At 33.9% G+C, this 20,439-nt stretch overlaps 1 protein-coding gene across 4 annotated transcripts in view; it reads left to right on the forward strand.

The window, feature by feature from the left end:
* Positions 1 to 20,439, forward strand: part of LOC148617487 (fibrocystin-L-like) — a 95,702-nt gene that overhangs the window by 5,338 nt on the left and 69,925 nt on the right. For all 4 annotated transcript variants that reach the window (XM_088585204.1, XM_088585205.1, XM_088585206.1 and 1 more), the window contains exons 2-12: positions 1,312 to 1,516; positions 4,478 to 4,586; positions 5,513 to 5,576; positions 8,316 to 8,415; positions 8,981 to 9,031; positions 13,073 to 13,149; positions 15,209 to 15,251; positions 16,763 to 16,935; positions 17,278 to 17,364; positions 17,529 to 17,809; positions 19,213 to 19,289. In XM_088585204.1, the coding sequence (XP_088441330.1) occupies positions 1,312 to 1,516; positions 4,478 to 4,586; positions 5,513 to 5,576; positions 8,316 to 8,415; positions 8,981 to 9,031; positions 13,073 to 13,149; positions 15,209 to 15,251; positions 16,763 to 16,935; positions 17,278 to 17,364; positions 17,529 to 17,809; positions 19,213 to 19,289 (1,267 nt within the window). The remainder of the gene's footprint in view (positions 1 to 1,311; positions 1,517 to 4,477; positions 4,587 to 5,512; positions 5,577 to 8,315; positions 8,416 to 8,980; positions 9,032 to 13,072; positions 13,150 to 15,208; positions 15,252 to 16,762; positions 16,936 to 17,277; positions 17,365 to 17,528; positions 17,810 to 19,212; positions 19,290 to 20,439) is intronic.

Below are 20,439 nucleotides of genomic sequence, written 5' to 3' on the forward strand. Positions count from 1 at the left end.
CGCCCAATTTTTCTGTTGCCTTTATATTTTCATGAATAAAACTATATAGCAAAATGATCCAGTCGGAATACTAAGACTGTTGATGTTGTGTAGTCAATGCGTATCTTTGATTCTGGGTATATTCAGCGACATAAATTGAAAAGCATGTTTACAGTCCCCCGCTTGTTTCAGTCATACTCATAGTAGAATTCCTGTAGTCATTTATCAGTCTACTTGAAATAAAATTCAAACCAATCTTAAAGCGATGGTATCCAACTGTAACAAATATTTTGTACACTAACAGATTTTTTCTAGGTTAAAATGTCCTACCAATTCACATCACAAGCACTTTCAACGTTTATATTTTAAAATCAAATAAGTAAACGATTATATTGAAAGAGCAGGAAGCGGTAAATGTGGGTTACTTTGTGATAAGATAATTAAAATTGTTTAAAATGTTTGTTTATCCATTAAAACCAACTAAAATTACGTTATAAAAGGACTTTTTTCGTGATGAATTTAAAAAAAGCATAATTCGTTTTGATTTTTTCATAAGTTGGTACGCGTGACTATACCTAAAGCTTGCGTCATTTCCTTAAATTGTTTACACTTTGATACTTCAAGAAGAAATTTAATCTTTTTACTTTTTTGAGTAATAATTGAAATAGTTGTGGAAATATGTGCTAAAAATGTTTTCATCGAACGATTTTGTAATTTCAGACTTGAAAGTACTCTGTCATAAATAAGTAGTAAAGCAAATGAAATGGCAGAATATTCAATGATCAATGTTCTCATTTTAGTTAAATGGTCAAACTCCTTGAATATAGAACGGCAGATTATTCTTTTTCAAGCAAATCAGGAGTGGGTCCATAAATTTCGAAGGAAGGGTTCCATGCTATTTTTGCTCATTTTGACACATTTTTTTCCCAACAAAAAGGGGGGGGTCCTATGGGTCGGTAACGCCACTGCAAAGTCCATCTGACTTCAAGACAACGTATGTGACTAAACCAACTGTGTATATAAACGTTTTAAAATCATCACATGCCGTATCATTCAAAAGGGGTAGAGACTCGAGGGGTCATACATAATATGACGAGGATATAAAGGATTTGATTATATTAATGACATCTCTAGACGTGGAACATAGAGGTACGATATAGATCTGAAGGATGCGATATAGCCATAAAGGTTTGTGACGTAGGTCTAAATTGTGCACTATAGGATGTGTGATGTGCGATATAATTTTAAGAAAATAATTGATAATGCATATGCAAAAAAAAAACCCACGCACTTTACTACTCAAAATATATGGTACATTTTTTTTCATTATAGCTGTACGTAGTGTATACAAAATACAGCCAAACAAAGCAGGAGCAAATGGTGGAACAAAAATAACGATAGACGGAACCGGGTTTTCAGCCAACAACTATGAGTCGGGCAATAAAGTTGTGTTTGTGTCAAAATCATTAACGAGAACTTACGAGTGTGCAGTATCAAAAGATGGCACGACGGAAGTACAGATTTTATGTACAACAGTGTAGGTTGATCAGTAGTAATCACTGTTCGAATCACTGGTTTGATTTAGAATGTTTCTTCACATCACTGTCCATAATGTATAGACTTGTCACATCACTGTCCATAATGTATAGACTTGTCGCATCACTGTCCATAATGTATAGACTTGCCGCATCACTGTCCATAATGTATAGACTTGTATAAAATTAAAGAAATCAAAGCAACCTAAATTCAAATGCATGATCAACTCTGAACGATTTTAAAATTCGTTTTGATAGTTTTGAAAATCGTTCAAGAGTGATTTTTTTAATAAAAATTCGTTTGTACGAATTAAAATGTATAGGGACCGGTCAATTTGTATTGGGGCAGGGACTTTATATTATAATAAATAATACATTCCCTGTTTAGAGTTAATTGGGACCGGTGCATTTCATTAAAAAAAAAACTTTGTTCTCTCCTCTAAAATTACAAAAAAGTTTATGTCATATGTCAGTTGGCCATTAACAAATGCATAAATTATAGGTCTCTGATTTAATATATTGTATTGTAAAATAACTCAGTTACTTTAATGAATTAAGACTTTAGAAATAAAACTTTTATAATAAAAAAAGTTGATGTCCTGTCAGTGTGGAAAATGAAAAAAAATAAATGGGTTGCTATATTGCATTCTGCACCGGTTGCTACTACTCTCAATACATATTGGCAGTTCCCTTAAGAAATTCATTTTTAGTTACTATTTAAAATTCGTTTTGACGGTTTTAAAATCTGTAAATTCTTGCACAATTAATCTGTTTAAATAAAAAACTCTTGAGTATGACAAGGATTTAAAAAAATAGTTTATTACGTAAGTAGCCAGCGCTCTCAATGGTTATAAAATTTCTCATTTCACTCCCCTGTCCTTTTCACCCAGAAGAGTCTGGTAACGCGAGAAAATAGGACATTCGGTTGATACAAATACTCTGTGTGGATGACAGCACCTTACGATTATTTGTGCTAAAGGCCAGAGATTGAGGATAAAGGACGTTCTAACACGGCGCATTCAAATCAGAAGACAGAAGACCCATTTGTTTGTAACAAGGATGTTAAGTACTGGTTTCTAACTAGATGCGTACCCCCCTAATTGGCCTAAACCATAGGTACTTGGGGTCAGGATTTTTGTTTTTGTTAAAAAGAAAAAAAACGAAATCATGTTTTATGTTGCATGTTTTAAGAAATTCCTGCCCCCCCCCCCAAGTACCTGTGCCCTACACTATGCTCTGCAACCTTCACAACTATTAACAGATTTATAAACTATGGGTATGTGATATTTTTCTCCCATCAGATACATTACACACATATGTGGTTTAAAATAAAAATTGCAGGATACTGCCACTGAGGTTTGTGTACACAGAGAGTGTTCATAGTAGATATTAAGTTCCTGCAGTAGTGAATATTTAAGATCGTCTGATACACATTCTCTCTCTTGTCTAGTGATCTTGGATACTCACTGTACACCAGCCCTGGGGGTTTAGGTGTCTTTTTGTTTAAATTTGGTACAGGAGTGCAGCTGGAGTTGGAACCCCCCCACCCCATTCATATATTTGTCTGCAAGAAAATCAATCCCATTTATAAATATTTCAGCACGAAATACATACCCATTCATATATTCTACAACTGTGTAGTGCCTAACATCTTTCTGAATTAAAAGAACATGAATAAAAACAAAGTCTCCATCAGGTTACAGAAGGGGCACATAATTGCTAAATCTTTCGATCAAATCCAATCTGTTTGTAGTTAATTGATTTGTCACCTTATTAATTAAGATTAAACAGACAATTTTCCCCATTGCTATCAGCTGAAGATTAATTGGTGATTATTGGAAAGTTTGTTTTAGCAATAAATTATACAGTTTAATTGTGGAAATATGGCCCATTGACTTATAAGTGAAAAATTTAAGACCCAATCATATATTTCAACTCTAGAAAAATCAGACTCATTCCAGCGGCACATCTGTATATACTTGTATATAGGAAGTGAACTCCCCCATGGGCAAACATCATTGTCCTGTTGCTCTACTGTGCCAGGAGTAGGGAAACCACAGGGGCTTGGTCTCACTATCAAATATGCAGCCCGATTAGTGTATAACAAGAAAATGGTGATCCTAGATTTTGGGATACCTTGCTTCAACTCATATTTATTCACAATAAAATTGAACATATTACTATTAACTGCTCTTCAACCACTGAACAAAAGATAAAGCCGTCATCATGAACTCGTGGATCGTTACGGTGTATCCATCTGCACCATGAAAACTAATTTATTCAACATGTCATAGTTTTCCTTTCCTCTTTCGTCTACCCTGGACTTGACTTTTTATGAGCAACTCGGCGGGTGTTTCTAGAAAAGCAGAGGACGCTTACCCTACCAGTGCACCTGGTCTATGCTCCCAGTTTTTAGTGGAGTCCGAGTTGCTCATTTGCTTTTGTTACTTTGTATATATGATTTTAGTTACTCTATGTTCTTTGTTGTGTATGTCTGTTTTCCATGTCTGGTCTTTGTCCCTTGATTACATTCTTTTGATTACCGCTGTAACCTTGGTTCCCTTGATTACTCTCTGTAATAAATAAACATAGGTATCACCACCAAATACTTCTAATTAAATAAAACAATTATTTGTACATTCAAACTCCATATTTCTACAATCCCTTGGACTGAAAGTGAAACTATTGCGACCTTGACATTGTTAGACAAACTTATGATCTACAATTAATGACACTAGAAAATGGGTAATTTGTATTTCTAGTGCTATCGCAAGCATTGTCTAGTGATGTCAAGGTTGCTGTAGTTTCACTTTCTCAAAGAGGAAAGCTCCTCCTGTCAGTGAACCTATATTTTAGAGCTTCATTCAGATAAGATTTCAAGCTCCAGTGTTGTGGTCCATGAAACATCCTTAAATTGAATGTACATGTATATACTAATAACAAGTTCTACATTATTATTTCAGGTCCATGGACCCAGGATATTACTATGTTAGGGTATATGTAGATAATGAGCCTATATCTGACAACTTTCTTTGTGGTGGAAACCCCTTCCGTTCTAGCTGTCAGTTAAAGGTAGGGCTTGCTGTCTAGTGTCAGCACCTCTTACTATTAGCTGTCAATTGAAGGAAGGCTTGCTGAGTAGTGTTAGGCCCATCTACTCTAGCTGTCAATGGAAAGTAAGGTTTGCTGTGTAGTGGTAGTCCCTTCTGCTATTTAGTTGTCAATTGAAAGTAAGACTTGCTGTTTAGTGACAGTTCCTTCTACTATTAGCTGTCAATAATTAAATGGAAGGCTTGCTGTGAAGTGACAGTCCTTTCCACTATTAACTGTCAAATGAAGGTAAGGCTTGCTGTGTTGTAGTAGTCCCTTCTGCTATTTAGCTGTCAATTGAAGGTAAGACTTGCTGTGTAGTGACTGTCCCTTCTATTATTAGCTGTCAATTGAAGGTAAGACTTGCTGTGTAGTGACTGTCCCTTCTATTATTAGCTGTCAATTGAAGGTAAGACTTGCTGTGTAGTGACTGTCCCTTCTATTATTAGCTGTCAATTGAAGGTAAGACTTGCTGTGTAGTGACTGTCCCTTCTATTATTAGCTGTCAATTGAAGGTAAGACTTGCTGTGTAGTGACTGTCCCTTCTATTATTAGCTGTCAATTGAAGGTAAGACTTGCTGTGTAGTGACTGTCCCTTCTATTATTAGCTGTCAATTGAAGGTAAGACTTGCTGTGTAGTGACTGTCCCTTCTATTATTAGCTGTCAGTTGAAGATTAGGATTGCTGTATAGTGTCAGAGCCTTTTACTAAAACTGTCAGTGAAAAATAAGGCTTGCTGTAAGGTTTAATAGGAATATAACTGTGGTACATGCATGCATGATAAAATTATACTAGACTTGTTCTTTGTAATATAATTTGATGAAACATAAAATGGCAGATTTTGACAAAAAATGTGAAATTTCCATTTAGTTTGTATTATTAACATTTTGTTGTTCTTTCCATTTTAGATAGACAGTAAAAGTACACCACAAATAACAGAAGTTATTCCCAGATCACAATCAGCATTACCAGGTAAAGTTTTCCTAGGAATAAGGTGCAATACCAGGTATAGTTTTCTTAGGAATTAAGTGCAATACCAGTTTAAGTTTTCTAAGGAATAAGGTACAAGTTTTACCTTATACCTGACTGACTTGATGTTTTTCCTATCCGTATTCATCTGTGGCAACATCATAACTCCTACATTGTTCCAAAGCATTGTTGTAACTATGCGGACTTTTTGTACCATGCTTAACTTCTTACAATATAAGGCTTCTACAACTGGGTTCTGTTTCAAAAAGATTGAAGTCATCACTACAAAATTTTTATGGTTCTCATCATAAACTCCTTGATTGTTATAGTGTATCTGTCTGCACCAGGATAATCAATTTGTTCACTGTATAACAGTTTTCCTTTCCTCTTTCATTTACCCCAGATGAGCAACTTGAATGGTGTTTCTAGAAAAGTAGAGAGCAGTTATTTTACTGGTGCACCTGATTCTTGCTCTCAGTTTTTAGTGGAGTCAGAGTTGTCCATTTTCTTTTGTTCCCCACGATGAGTTGCGAGGGGACATGGAAATGCGGGGCCTCTGTCCGTCCTTCCGCGTTTTCTGCACTTTTTTTGTTTTGCTTTTACCAAATAAGTTTGTTTTTGGTATGTGGCCTTATTATGAAAAGTTACCTTTGAATGATTTTTACGGAAGTTATGGCACTTGGACTTAGAAAATTTCAGTGAATTTACAGTTTTCTGCATTTTTTTTGGTAATGCTTTGACCAATTGATTTTAAATTTTGTAGGTAGTCTTACTATGAGTAGTTACAGATTAAGTTCGACTGTGGTTACGGTTGAATTTTTTTTCCGGAAGTTATGGCCCTTGGACTTAGAAAATTTCATTGAATTTAAAGTTTTCAGCAATTTTTTTTTTGCGGGGGACATTGGAACGCTATTCTTTTATTTCTTTTTGTTTGTGTTATTTTATTTTTTGTATGTGTTATTTTATTCTTTGTCGTATGTTTCTGTTTTCATTTTTCTGGGCCCCGTGCAGGTCCGGGTGTCAAAAGAATAGGCCTGCAGCAGCGCTAAGCTTGTCTTAAAAGGCGACTAAATAGTGCTCAGAAACCTAGCCGGAGGCTAGGCGCTCTGCCCACAGAGCAACTGGGATGTGTGCCCCAGGTGGTGGAATGGGGTACCCCTGGCATGTTACATGCTGGGGTTGTCAGGCTATAATACGGAAAACCTGACCGCAAACCATAGTGGTGCACCGTGTTGGGAAAGATGCCACGTTCCTCGCACGTTAAAGAACCCTGCAGTGGTATTCGATAGGAGTAGGAACCTTTGCGCTCCGCCACAGGAGGCTAAATTGCCCGACCTTACCCATCCCCCCTTTTTCTAGTGGCAATCAAAATTTGTCGACCCTGTTGTCCTTGTGACCCATCCTTTTTTTTTATCATTTCATGTTCATTGTCTGAATATAGCTGAAATATTGCTGCTCGGACGTTAAACCCAAACAAACAAACATCATTTTTCTGGTCTTTTTCCATGGATTATATTTCGAATATTGGTTCCCTTAATTACTCATTACTTTACAATATATATGCATGTAAAAATATTTAATCAGGTACAGTAAAAAAATCCATAAAAAATGTCACAGTTTATTGTAAATGTATGAACTTTCTTTAAAATGCATGCTCTTATACATGTACTTTATAAAAATAATAATAACTTGTCAAAGTGTAGAAATTCTGATATGAATAGGGCTCTGCAAATATGCTTCTACTCACAAAACTGATTTTTATCACTTTGAATCGTAAACTTTTTTAAAAACAGTGAAAAAATTGATACTTATGAATAGGTTCAGTTGCCAGAATCCATGAAAAATTAGCAGTCACGAAAATTAATATGTATATTGTAGTTTGCAATAAATGGGATGTAGGAAGATATATAATTTTAAGAGACGGTCCATGTAGAAACCAGGCAGATCCTATGATATGGGTGGCACAGAAAAAATTTTATCTCTCTAATTTTTTGGTTCCAATGTTATACTTGGATTTTTTTTGGGGGGGGGGGGTTGTGAAGGGGGGTACTTCACTTCTATGCACTACATAATTCAGGAAAATGTGAAGACTGTTTGGCTCATTATAATGAGAAATGATATATCTTCAGACCACTATTTCTGTAAGCGTGCTTGTTGAAATTGTGGGCTTCAAATTGCTATTTATTGATCTAGTATGAACCAGAGTCTGCTCAATTGGTAAGATACTCTAGCTTTAAATGAAGCAGTCTTAAGGATATGCATGATTTGTCTCCCTTATCAGTGATGTCGCTTAATCTGGCCATCAAAGTCAGAGCTTGCATTTTTCATATACATATAGATTTGTGCACATTTTTTTGTCTTAGGATTTCAGAAGGAACAGAGATTTTTCTGTATCCAAAGTATATGGCAAATCAAATAAAGTTATCTCCCTTCATTTTAAAATTTATTAATTTTGTAGTGCTTGCTAATTTATTTCATCACAAACCAACATTCATTTGTTATCTCTCATGGATGAAAAAAGAAAAAAAGCCAAAATTTGGCATGGCCACCCACTACCTAGGCCTTCCATACTCACTCTCTTAAAATGTCCATTTTAAGATTAAGATTTTGTCATGTTTTATCAAAATTTTGCAAAAGATGTGACAGATGTTAGTATTAAATTAGCATTGGGGTATAAATGTTCTTATTTACTCTCCTTTGCTTATAATAAATGGAAAATGACATGTTTTATCTGTATATTAGGAACAGTTATTGAATTATGTGGACTGATTATGTCAGCTGTTTATGGCAGTCATATCTCCATTAATGAAATAACGAATGGGGTCACAGCACAAATTCTCAGGTAGGTTGATGTAAATAAAGGAAAAAATTATCTTAGATTATTTGAAAGTACTAATATCATGATGGGAATTTTAATGATTTTTATCACAAATCATGCAGTCACATTTTTCACTAATATATAAAAAAACATAATATCTTACTTCTGGTCTTTTGAAAAAAATGTTCAGTTTCAATTTTACAGGATTATCTTTAGAAGTGTCTATATCTATATACTGCTATCCCTCCTTCCGTTCCAAGTCTGATTCATAATACTTATAAACATTGATAAGAGCAGGGCTTCAGTGACATCCTATATTTTTAAATACTCTGAAACATGAATGGCTTAATACTGTACTAATGATCATGGGAGAAACATATTATGGAAATGAATTGTGCAAGGAAGTGATTGTTTAAACTTTTAATGCAGACCTACAGCGTGTGTTTTAGGAATGTGAAGAATTACCACACCAATCAGAATATGTCCGAAGCACTAACATTTATTCCATGTGAATGATTTCTTCACTGTAGATTGTGTTTCATTATTAGATTTTAAAATAAGAAATGATATATTACATTTTTATTTGTAGAGTGTATGCTGGGTATCAACTGTGTGAATTAAAGAAAGATGACGATGAATTGTAAGTTATAAATACAGAATAATAGTCAATCCTGTACTTACGAGCACCTCAGTGTACTACATGTACAGGCTTCTGCCTATAAAGGGTAGTCTTAAGTCTTTCCTCCATAATTTACTAATGAAAAGTTTGTTTTTATGGATGGCTTATCTTAACCAAGGCACTTGACACTTGTATTAGGTAGAAATTAGCAGAAATTCTTTCTGGAAGGGAAATAATTGACAACTACAAAAAATACAGGGTAACGAAACAGTTTGTGTGATTTAAATTTCATCAGATTGTAAAAATGTAACTGTGTGGTTATGTGCATCCTGCATTTTGTAAACTCTTTTCTACCTTTCATTATTTCCCAGTGGGACCAATTGTACACTACTACTTGTGAACATTTTTTGTGCAGTTAAGGATCAGGATTTATTGCTAGAACAAACAAAGACTCTGCATACAGTGAGGATATAACCTTTTATAGGTTTAAATTGGTCAGAGTGTAGCTGGCGTGTCAGTTAACTGCTGGTAGTCTTTTGTTTGTGTATTTTTATGTGTGTTTCATTGTGTAATATTATTTCCACAGTGGCCAGATTTAAAAGGGGAAAGTAGTGATCAGGTCAAAGTACCCTACCACATTTTTGCACCTGTTCTGAATTTCAAGCCTCTGTATGTTCTATTCCACTACTATTTTCCTGTACCTGTGTGTAATGTTGATTTTTGGCAAGATGCAGCCTTCTTTGTGCAGTAAGGGTTCTTTCATTGTTCATTGAAGACCCATGGCTTTTTTTTGTATAGTGACTGATATTGTGGCATCAGTTGTCTTCAGTGTCCCTGATCTGTAAAGGATGTTCATTATATCCTTTCCATCATTTATCTAAAGTGTTTCCAGCATTAAAAATATTGCTCAGGATTGGTCTTTACATAGCCATTCAGTGTTGGATTCATTGAAAAATGAGAATTTCACAGATGTTGTTACAACCTCTGGATGGTTTCTTTAGTTTCCATTTAGTTTCCCATGGAAACTAAATATTTTTAATTTTTTTGGTTGTAATTAGTGCATTCAATGAGACCAAGAAATACATTTACCAGGGAAACTACCATATTGTTAATTGCATTTAAGTGAACTGTACATATGTATCTTTTTCATTATGTAAATATCATCCACAAGTTTATTATCAATATTTGTCAGATTACATTGAAAAGTTCAATACAATCTCACATAAGAATCATCCAAATAAGAAAAAGGTAATTGGTCAAAACTTTCTTAAATTTTCTAAACAACCTAAAATCTTTAAGAATGTCACATTTAAGATGAAAATACTAAAAGGAGGAGTTTCTAATGTTTGGAAAGTAATGTAATTTGAAGGTAATGGAAACTTAAGTTCAACTCTCTCGAAAAGTGTATTTTTCAATTTTTCTCACTACAAGTCCTAGTAAGGCAAGTTGTTTTTTTTATACTCCGCCACATGAAGTGGTGAGGTATTATGTGATACCTTCCAAAAAGTTGAATGTCTGTCTGTCTGTCCATCCCCCAGACGAATTCCAGATGATAATTTAGAAGATTTCAAATTTTGTTTATAGAACCATTTAATGATCTATTAGATGCTCAATTTTGTTCACTTTCCAAACCTGCATTGTCAGGTTGGTTTACTGGTCTTTCCAAACCTGCATTGTCAGGTTGGTTTACTGGTCATTCCAAACCTGCATTGTCAGGTTGGTTTACTGGTCATTCCAAACCTGCATTGTCAGGTTGGTTTACTGGTCTTTCCAAACCTGCATTGTCAGGTTGGTTTACTGGTCATTCCAAACCTGCATTGTCAGGTTGGTTTACTGGTCTTTCCAAACCTGCATTGTCAGGTTGGTTTACTGGTCATTCCAAACCTGCATTGTCAGGTTGGTTTACTGGTCATTCCAAACCTGCATTGTCAGGTTGGTTTACTGGTGCACTAGCTGCTCCAATCACTAAAGCCATGTGATGGTTTTACACTATTAAGAAGGAATTTATGACCTTCTGCCTGACTCTTATGTCAATCTGTATCAATTATGTAACATATAATTACCTAAATATGTCATTAAAACAAGTTTTATAAGGGGTGTAAAAAATTCTTGTCTTTATCAAATAAATAGACCAAATATCACTTTGTAAAGAAACTCTTAAAATGACACTTTTGTACAACTTGTTTGTTATATACTTCTTTGATGTATTTTGTGTGATTATAAATGTTAACTTTGCACAAAGCCTTTACCATTAAACAAGTGTAAATCAACCTCTCCTTTAAAAAAAAATGTTCATGTTAATGTTAGTTTTGAGTGCATTCCGTGGGACATTTTTTAGGTGCACAGTCAGTGACTTATATACATAAAAAAGTTGTAAAATATGTTTTTGAAATTTAAAAATATTTTATGTATATGGTTTTTTAAATGACAAGTATCTGTATTTTATATAGTTTTGAAGTAAAATATATTTTAATTTTGTTTATGTTATAAAAACTCATATACTGGTATTTCAAAATTGGTTTTAAACATGCATTTTCATATGTTTACAAATATGATAATAGTAACATGTGGCAATTTTTTAGTGTAATCTTTTATTCATAAACTATTACATGCATTATGCATAATTTTAGTGAAGTAGCTGTAGTCAAGATTTTTACCACATACGTGGTTATTTTAGCAGTGATTTAATTTTCACTAAATTTGCGATCAAAGTTGGAACTCAAAAATTAAATCACATGAAATATTTATGACGATAAAATAGAGTTATTCCTCTTTTACTTATTCATTGAACAGTTTGTCTGCCATGAAAATTACATTATACAGAAAAAAACCTCACCCAGCTTTTGAAGAAAAACAAAATATTCCACACACATAAAAACCCACTTATTCAGTAATTTAAATTTAGTGATTAGCATCACAAAACTTTATTAATTTACAGCATAAGTGTTAACTTTTTCAAAGTGGGCGATTAACAGTAGTTTTGTTTTCATGATATGTTTTATGTTTAGCAACAAGTCTTATTTGAAATTAAATCAAATTTCACTGTGACAATTTCTTATGGCATTGCCTCCCCTGAAAGATGACATATAAGTGGGAGATTGGTGGATTTTTTATAAAATATCGGGAAGATCCTTTTGAAAGCGATAGACTTAAGTACCAGTCCATATAAAGTTCAGACACTGCCCATGGTGAAGTGATTCATAGTGTAGAAGAAGCCATGGTTTAGAAGATGCTTTTTTGGTCTACATATGCTACATTTTTATGTGACAATAGTCCATTCTGTAATTTCATCTGTATTTTTGAGAAAATTACATTTTTATTTCCCACTGAAATCAACCAAATCAAACCAAATCAAGAATTATAACTCTTGCAAAGTGCCAATTTCATGTACAATCTATATCATTTTTATTTCAAAAAGAGTAATCAAGGGAACCAAGGTTATAGCGGTAATCAAAAGAATGTAATCTAGGGACAAAGACCAGACATGGAAAACAGACATACACAACAAAGAACATAAAGTAACTAAAATCATACATACAAAGTAACAAAAGTAAATGAGCAACTCGGACTCCACTAAAAACTGGGAGCATAGACTGGTGCACTGGTAGGGTAAGCATCCTCTGCTTTTCTAGAGACACCCGCCGATTTGCTCATAAAAAGTCAAGTCCAGGGTAGACAAACGAGGGAAGGAAAAAAAGCGCAACAATCAAATGAAAAACTACGATTGGTTATTGGATTTGTATTTGGTGGGTTTTTAACATGAATGAATCACCCACTGTCTGATTTTTATAAAGACTGCTACTTAACACCTATGATTTAATTTATCGTCGCAAGCAAATAAATGCCCTAACTTAAACAGTGTTTAGTTTTTGTTATTTCTGCTTTTTTTACTTTGACTTGTAGATTTTTAATTTTTGTAAGGGTTTTGAATTTGAAATTTTGTAGGAAAGTTTTGACTGAATCTTTAAGAAATCCAAAATGCTGATACTACCATATTTTTAGAACACTGAATGTCCTGTTGTGTCATATATTGTATCCAGAATATGTATATATATATTACAGGTATGGTATAGTGATGAATAATGGAGGCTTAAGTTTATCAGGATGTTTGAAATGTCGAATGAAAGGAACTTTTATTGGTAAGTTTAAAATAATGAAATTAATATGTTGTGTAGAACAGGGTGAAATAACAGTGGAAGGGCTATGAATAGCAGCTTAAAGTAGGCAGAAAACTTTATATGTGTATCTGATTGATTGATTGATTGTTTTATTGTAGTTAAATATTCAATGGCAGATTTTTCATGCATTTAAATGTGAGAAGGTTTAATCAATTACATAGACCCTGTTTTATACAAGTTTGACAAGCTGAGATGGATTGTCATTGTGCCTGCTCACAGAGGCGGTATGCAGTTATACATGTCACCTCATTCAGAAACAGTCTAATTCTGATCCAATCATGTATCAGTCCATCTCTATGCAGCATGTTTGATAGAGAAGATAGCTGACAACCAATTTTAAAATCTTGTATTACTTAGTTGGAATTTGTTTGTCTGAAGACACAGGATGAGAAGAATATTTCCCCAATTTTTAGGTTAATAACTAAGTATTGAGACAGCCTTATTGATTTACTTTATAAATGTAGTCCGGGCTTGCTTACTATATGTGACAAATGTTATATAGTAACAGTAATTAAGGTGACCTCCTTTTAATATTTCATTTTTTTTTCCTTTTTTTAATCCTTTATCAATGAATTCTTAACCAAAGCATTATATAATTATATATGGTATGTTAAATGATGTAATTGTAATTTTTTGCTCTTCATGATGACCTATGTGTGACCTTGACATTTGACTTTCAAGGATTGTTGTTAAGTGTCAGTCCCTGTAAGAATCAGGCAGTAGGTGAAACATAGTATGAAAAAAACCCATCATTTTAATTTGATAGTGTAATTTGACTTTTTAGCTCACCTGGCAAAAAGGCCAAGTGAGCTTATGCCATCACTTGGCATCCATCGTCATTGTTGTTGTGGACAAATTTTAAAAAATCTTCTCCTCAGAAACTACTGGACTGACAGGTTTTAAACTTGGCATGGTTATTCCTTAGGGTGTTCTACACAAAATGACCGTTGGAATTTTTGATCCATGAAAAACCTGGCCGCTGTTACTAAAAATAGAACATAGGGGTCAGATTGCAGTTTTTTGCAAAAAACTCAAAAACCGTTGCCTTTAGCAAATTTATGGCACGGCTGAAATTGTTCAGCATCATGAGATGAACCTATGCCAAAATTTTTAAAACGATTGGTCAACTGATGTAGGAGTTACAGCCCGTGAAACTTTTTTTTGCATTTTTCGCATGTGCAACTTTAAAAATCTTCTCAAAATTCATGTCACAGAATTCAATAAAAGTTGGCATATATGTTCCTTAGGGTATCCCACACAAATTGAGTGTTGGGATTGTTGATTCATGAAAAAACATGGCCGCCATTACTAAAAATTGAACATAGGGGTTAGATGGCAGTTTTTTGCAAATAACTCAAAAACCGTTGCCCTTAGCAAATTTCTGGCAAGGGTAAAACTGTTAAGCATCATGAGAAGGACCTATGCCCAAATTTTCAAAACCATTCATTGACTAATGTAGGAGTTACGACACCTGAAGAAGTTTTTTTGTTGTTTTTTTTTTTCACATGTACAACTTTGAAAATCTTCTTCTCTAAAACAATTTAAGATCATTGAATGAAAATAAGCATAATAGTTCTTTAGTGTATTGTGCTCAAAATGACTTTTGTGATTTTTAATCTGTGAATAGATATGGCTGCCTATACTATAAATGGAACTTTGGGGTCATAAGACAGGTTTTTGAAAAAAATTCAAAAATTGTTGCTTTTAGCAAAATTCTGGTTCAGATCATGAAAATGCTATGAAAAGCATTTCCTGCATTTGACAATTTAGTTGATTTTAACTTAGCCTGTCTCATTCCTGAAGGTTTTCAAATAAGCAAATGGTTAACTAGGTGAGCGATTCAGGCTCTCTTGAGCCTCTAGTTTAGATTTGTTTCCATGGTGAAAATGTTGAGTTATGGTATATGTGAGTGTGCTAAGAATTTTATTTTTCTGAATTGATGTTTCTGTGGACCAATGACATAGTCATACAAAATCTCCTTGAAATATTTTTCTTTAGTACATGTTTGATTTATTTACAGGAAACAGTAATGCCAGCATCATCATTGATGGGTCTTACGGAAGGTAATATTTACTTCTCAATACATTCTTTATAGCATTGTAATGTGTTTTACTAGGGCTACAATGAAGATCTGTTATTATACACCCACAGAAGGAAAAAGGGGGTATACTGTTCTATCCTTGTCTGTATTTCTGCCCATAACAATTTTTGCATCACAGTTTTCTCAGCAACATTTTAATACATTCTTCTTGTAGGAATGCCATTAGGTGGGATCCATTTTTGGAAAAATTGACAACTTTCTATTTACCAATGACTTATTTTCCTTATATTGTGATTGAAAGCAAGGTATTGCTAGTGAGCCATTGCTCACAGATTTCCTGTTTTTAGGAAGTGCAATAAAAGTTCAACCTTTCAACAATACTAATGCAGGTCAATAAACAAATTATATATTTTTTAATGAGTGACTTGAATTGGACTTTTCATTATGTGTTTTGTGTCTGTTTCCATAACTTTTTCTAGTATTGATTGAAAACGAAATGTTTTATTTTAATTTCTTAATAGTTTTGTAGATTGATATTGTGAAAAATTTAAAACCTAAACACGTAGTGGTATAATGGATATGAAGATCTATATTGAGAGTGGAAACTTTATGTAGATAAGAATAAAGGAAGCCAAATGTTGCTTATAATTGAAGATACATTTTAAGCTCACCTGGCCCAAGGCCAAGTGAGCTATTGCCATCACTTGCATCCCTCATCGTCGTTGTCCTTCGTAGTTATCGTCCGTCGTTGTCCATCATCGTCATTAACAATTATACAAAACTCTTCTCCTCTGAAACTACTTGACTAATTAGAACCAAAATTGGCATAAATGTTCCTTGGGGTATCCTTCATAGAATTGGTATGGGGATTTTTGATTCATTGAAAAACATGGCGGCCATTACTAAAAATAGAACATAGGGTCAGACAGTAGTTTTTCGCATATATCTTCAAAGCCATTAGGTTTAGCTAAATTCTGACATGGATAAAAGTGTTAAGTATGATAAGATTTATCTCTGGTCAAATTTTCATTTTGATCCGTTAAGCCATGTTGGAGTTATTGCTCTTTTTCAATGATTTTTGCTATTTTTAATGTTATTCCTTTCAAAAATCTTCTCCTCTGACACTACTTGACCAAACTTGGTATGAATGTTCATTGGTGTATCCTGCATAGAACTGATTTGGGTATTTATTGTCCCTCGAAAAACATGGCTGCTGTTACTAAAAGTAGAACATAGGGGTCAGACAGTAATTTTTCACATATATCTCCAAATTCATTAGTTTAGCCAAATTCTTTCAATAGCTGAAATGATCCTTATTATAAAGACCACAAAAGTCTAGGGATAAAAGTTGTCAGATGACTCCTTGTAAGAGTTATTGCCCTTGAAAGGGGAAAAATAAGGTTTTTTTGTTTTTTCACAGTTTTCAGTCAATATCTTGAAAACTATGATAGATTAAAAGAAACTTTCAATTGTTGAAATGATCTGTATGATAAGTCCTACCAAAGACTTCTTGAGTCAGAATCTTTATCTCAGGTCAATACCAGATATGAACATTCTTCGAGTATCGGCCAAGGATCAGTTATACATGATACAGACTTATGCTGAGATAACAGGTGTTTCTCCTGTGTTTGGTAGTACAGTTGGCGGACTTCGTTTGACCATTATGGGAAAATACTTTGATACTAACACTAAAGTTATGATTGGAGGTAAATTAAGTATTACAATATTTATATAATAATCAAAGAAAAAAATGCTGCTACATTTGACCAATTAAAGATAAAAAAAAAGTTTATGAGATATCTTATAAACTTTATCAGATATCTCATAAACTTTATAAGATATCTTCTATATTTTACAAGTTGGAATAAATATGAATATGTTGTGCCATATGTTTATAGTTAAAATAAGCCCTATTTGAGAATTTTCATGTCACAAAAGAATAAGGGAATATTTGGAATATCCTTAGAATAAATATGCATACAAACATGGACAACCTATTGTCTCTTTGACAACTCATATTTTACCTTTTTGAAATTCTGTTGTTTTAGGTACCATGTGTGAAATAGAAGGGGAGATAACTCCAGAGTCACTCATATGTGTAACGTCTTCTCAGTCAACTTCTCCCACATATACAGGTAAGTTTCTTTGGCCAGGAAAAACATGTCTTGGTTCTCAATTGCTTAATGTAATTCAATAGTTATTCTTGTTAAACATACATTACTTCTTATTATCACACCGCATCGCCTCTTACCCTCCCACTACTTTAAATATTGATTCTCTATTTTGTTTTTTTTTTCAGGAAACCGTGGATTAATGTTAGAGATATGGAATGCTACATCAAGCTCCTTTGCCAATCTAGATACAACATTTTCTTCTTTGACTGGAAATGAAGCTGATTATTATACAAAACATATTGACCAGTTTTACTTCAAAGAGGCAATAGAAAATTCTGTTTTTAGAATTAAAGGTTTTTTTGTACCTCCACATACAGGAGAGTATGCATTTCTTCTCCGTGGCAACAAGGGAGCTAAGCTTTATGTGACCATCAATACAGCTAGTTCAATGAATCCAGATTATAAGGTATTTTTAAGGACTTTATTATTTTTGCATGCTCGTGTAATCAAACTTGACCTTATTCAGGTTTGTACAAGGATTTTTTCTCTGTCTGTCCATTTGTCTGTCTGCCCATTTGTTTCAAAGAAAAAACTTCTTAATTTTTAGATGATAATTATAGTGCCAGATTTTTTCAAACTTTAATGTTGGTCATTAAATAAGGTTTAGCTTGATAATTTGTTTATTTGTGTGGACAGATTACAGATGAAAATGCAATACACCCACACTTTATGTGTGGGTAGTTTTTTGGAACCCCTTGTTCATCTAAACATCCATTCATCAGTCTATTTGTCATTCCTTCCATCCATCTAATTTCGGTGCAATTATCTCAGCTCTAAATTGGTAGATTGATTTCAAATTTGGTACTTGTATGAAGATTTATATGGATTGGTTGTTAGTTGAAAGTGGGTTTGGTTGCTGTTACATAAAAATTTCTTGTTCCATAGGACTTGGCAATTTTTCACTACATGTACGTTTTGTATAAGGAATGATAGGAAACATTCTCTTAGAAAATTTTGCTGTCACTTCACAGATCAATTTCAAACTTGGTTTGTTGCTTATATAAATTGGGGGGGGGGGGTAATGCATATTCCTGTAAGAGTGGGGTTATACTTAGCACAACAATGTGTGGAACTTTATTTTGATTTTACTTGTACACTACATCAATGCAGGCAGACCAATCATTGGTTTACACAAAAAAGTGTTCTTACCCTACTGATTAACCTGGCTCCAAGTTTTTAGTGGAGTCATAGTTGCTTATTTATTTTTGTTATTTTGTATGTATTATTTTGGTTATTTTATGTTCTTTGTTGTGTTTGTCTGTTTTCCATGTCTGGTCTTTGTCCCGGGATTACATTCTTTTGATTTCCGCTAGAATCTTGGTTCCCTTGATTTCTCTTTTACACAAATATAGATGAATCTCTTAAAAAATTCAGTATGATAATTCACAACTTGTCTCATTTATGGTAACCTGTAATAGGGGATAACTAAATTGTAACTTCAGTTTTATTTTGAAGTATCAGAATAAAAAAATAAAAAAACAGAAATCTTCCATCGTTGATTTATCACATATCCTATAACTCATACAATTTAGATGGTACCTTCTAGCTTGAGCTAATTAAGTTATATTAGTTAGATGAGAAAAAATTAAATAATGGTTTATTGTCACATGGAAATAAAGGGACTTCTAAGGTTCAAGATAATATTTTAAGTTTTTTATTTTTAAGTATATCAATGGAAATAAACAATTGTATTCAATATGTTTTCTCCAAATTTATAGCTAAGGTCATTTATTTTTGACACTGTTGGCTTTAAAAAACTGTAACTGTAAGACAATTGATGCTTTATACATCACTGTTATTTTGTTACAGTCCCAGGTAGTACACATAACCAGCCATTCATTGACTTACAAGGAATCAATCAGATATACACTTCAGGGAGGCACTCCGTGAGTAAACATTTTTTTTTATAACTCTACCCCTGAACATTACCAAGAGGCACTCCATTTATCCATATATCAGTAACCCAATACCCCCATCACTACAGGGAGGCACTTCATCAGTTAACATTATTTAAAAACTGTGCACCTTGAACACTACAGGGAAGAGCTCTGTTAATTTATGTATTGTTAACCCATAACCCCTGGGCTGTATTGGGGCTGTATTAATTAATGTATTATTACCCATAACCCCTGAACAGTAGCGAGAGGAACTCTATCAGTCTCTATCTGTTTATATTTTATTAAACACCATCCCCTCACCACTATGGAGAGGCATTCTATCAGTCTCTGTCAGTCTACAATTTTATTAAGCACCACTATGGAGAGGCACTCGACCAGTCTCTATAAGTCTACATTTTATTAAGCACAATCCCCTCTGCACTATGGAGAGGCACTTGATCAGTCTCTGTAAGTCTACATTTTATTAAGCACCATCCCCTCTCCACTATGGAGAAGCACTCGATCAATCTCTGTAAGTCTACATTTGATTAAACACCATCCCCTCTCCACTACGGAGAGGTGCTCTATCAGTCTCTTTAAATCTACATTTTATTAAGCACCATCACTTCACCGGTAGGAAGAGGCACTCTACCAGTCTCTGTTAGTCTACATTTAATTAAACACTATCCCCTCATCACTATAGAGAGGCACTCTATCAGTCTCCGTAAATCTACATTTTATTAAGCACCATCCCCTCTCCACAATGGAGAGGCACTCTATCAGTCTTGGTAAGTTTACATTTTACTAAGCACCATCCCCTCAGCAGTATAGAGAGGCACTCGATCAGTCTCTGTAAGTCTACATTTAATTAAACACTATCTCCTCACCACTATAGAGAGGCACTCTATCAGTCTCTGTAAATCTACATTTTATGAAGCACCATCCCCTCTCCACAATGGAGAGGCACTCTATCAGTCTCAGTAAGTCTACATTTGATCAAACACCATTCCCTAACAGGGAGGCACACTACTCTTTACATTCCATTAAAAATTACACCCTCACCTTCCGAGTGAGATGCTAAGATATTTAGCTTTTTCTCTCTTACATGGATTCTAACCGCTTTATATTTCCCACTTGGAGTAAGGAATACTGAAGGATC

This window comes from Perna viridis, chromosome 5 (assembly GCF_037379345.1).
Source record: "Perna viridis isolate PV_CMFRI_1.1 ecotype Kerala chromosome 5, ASM3737934v1, whole genome shotgun sequence".
In the NCBI taxonomy this organism is placed as follows: Eukaryota; Metazoa; Mollusca; class Bivalvia; order Mytilida; family Mytilidae; genus Perna; species Perna viridis.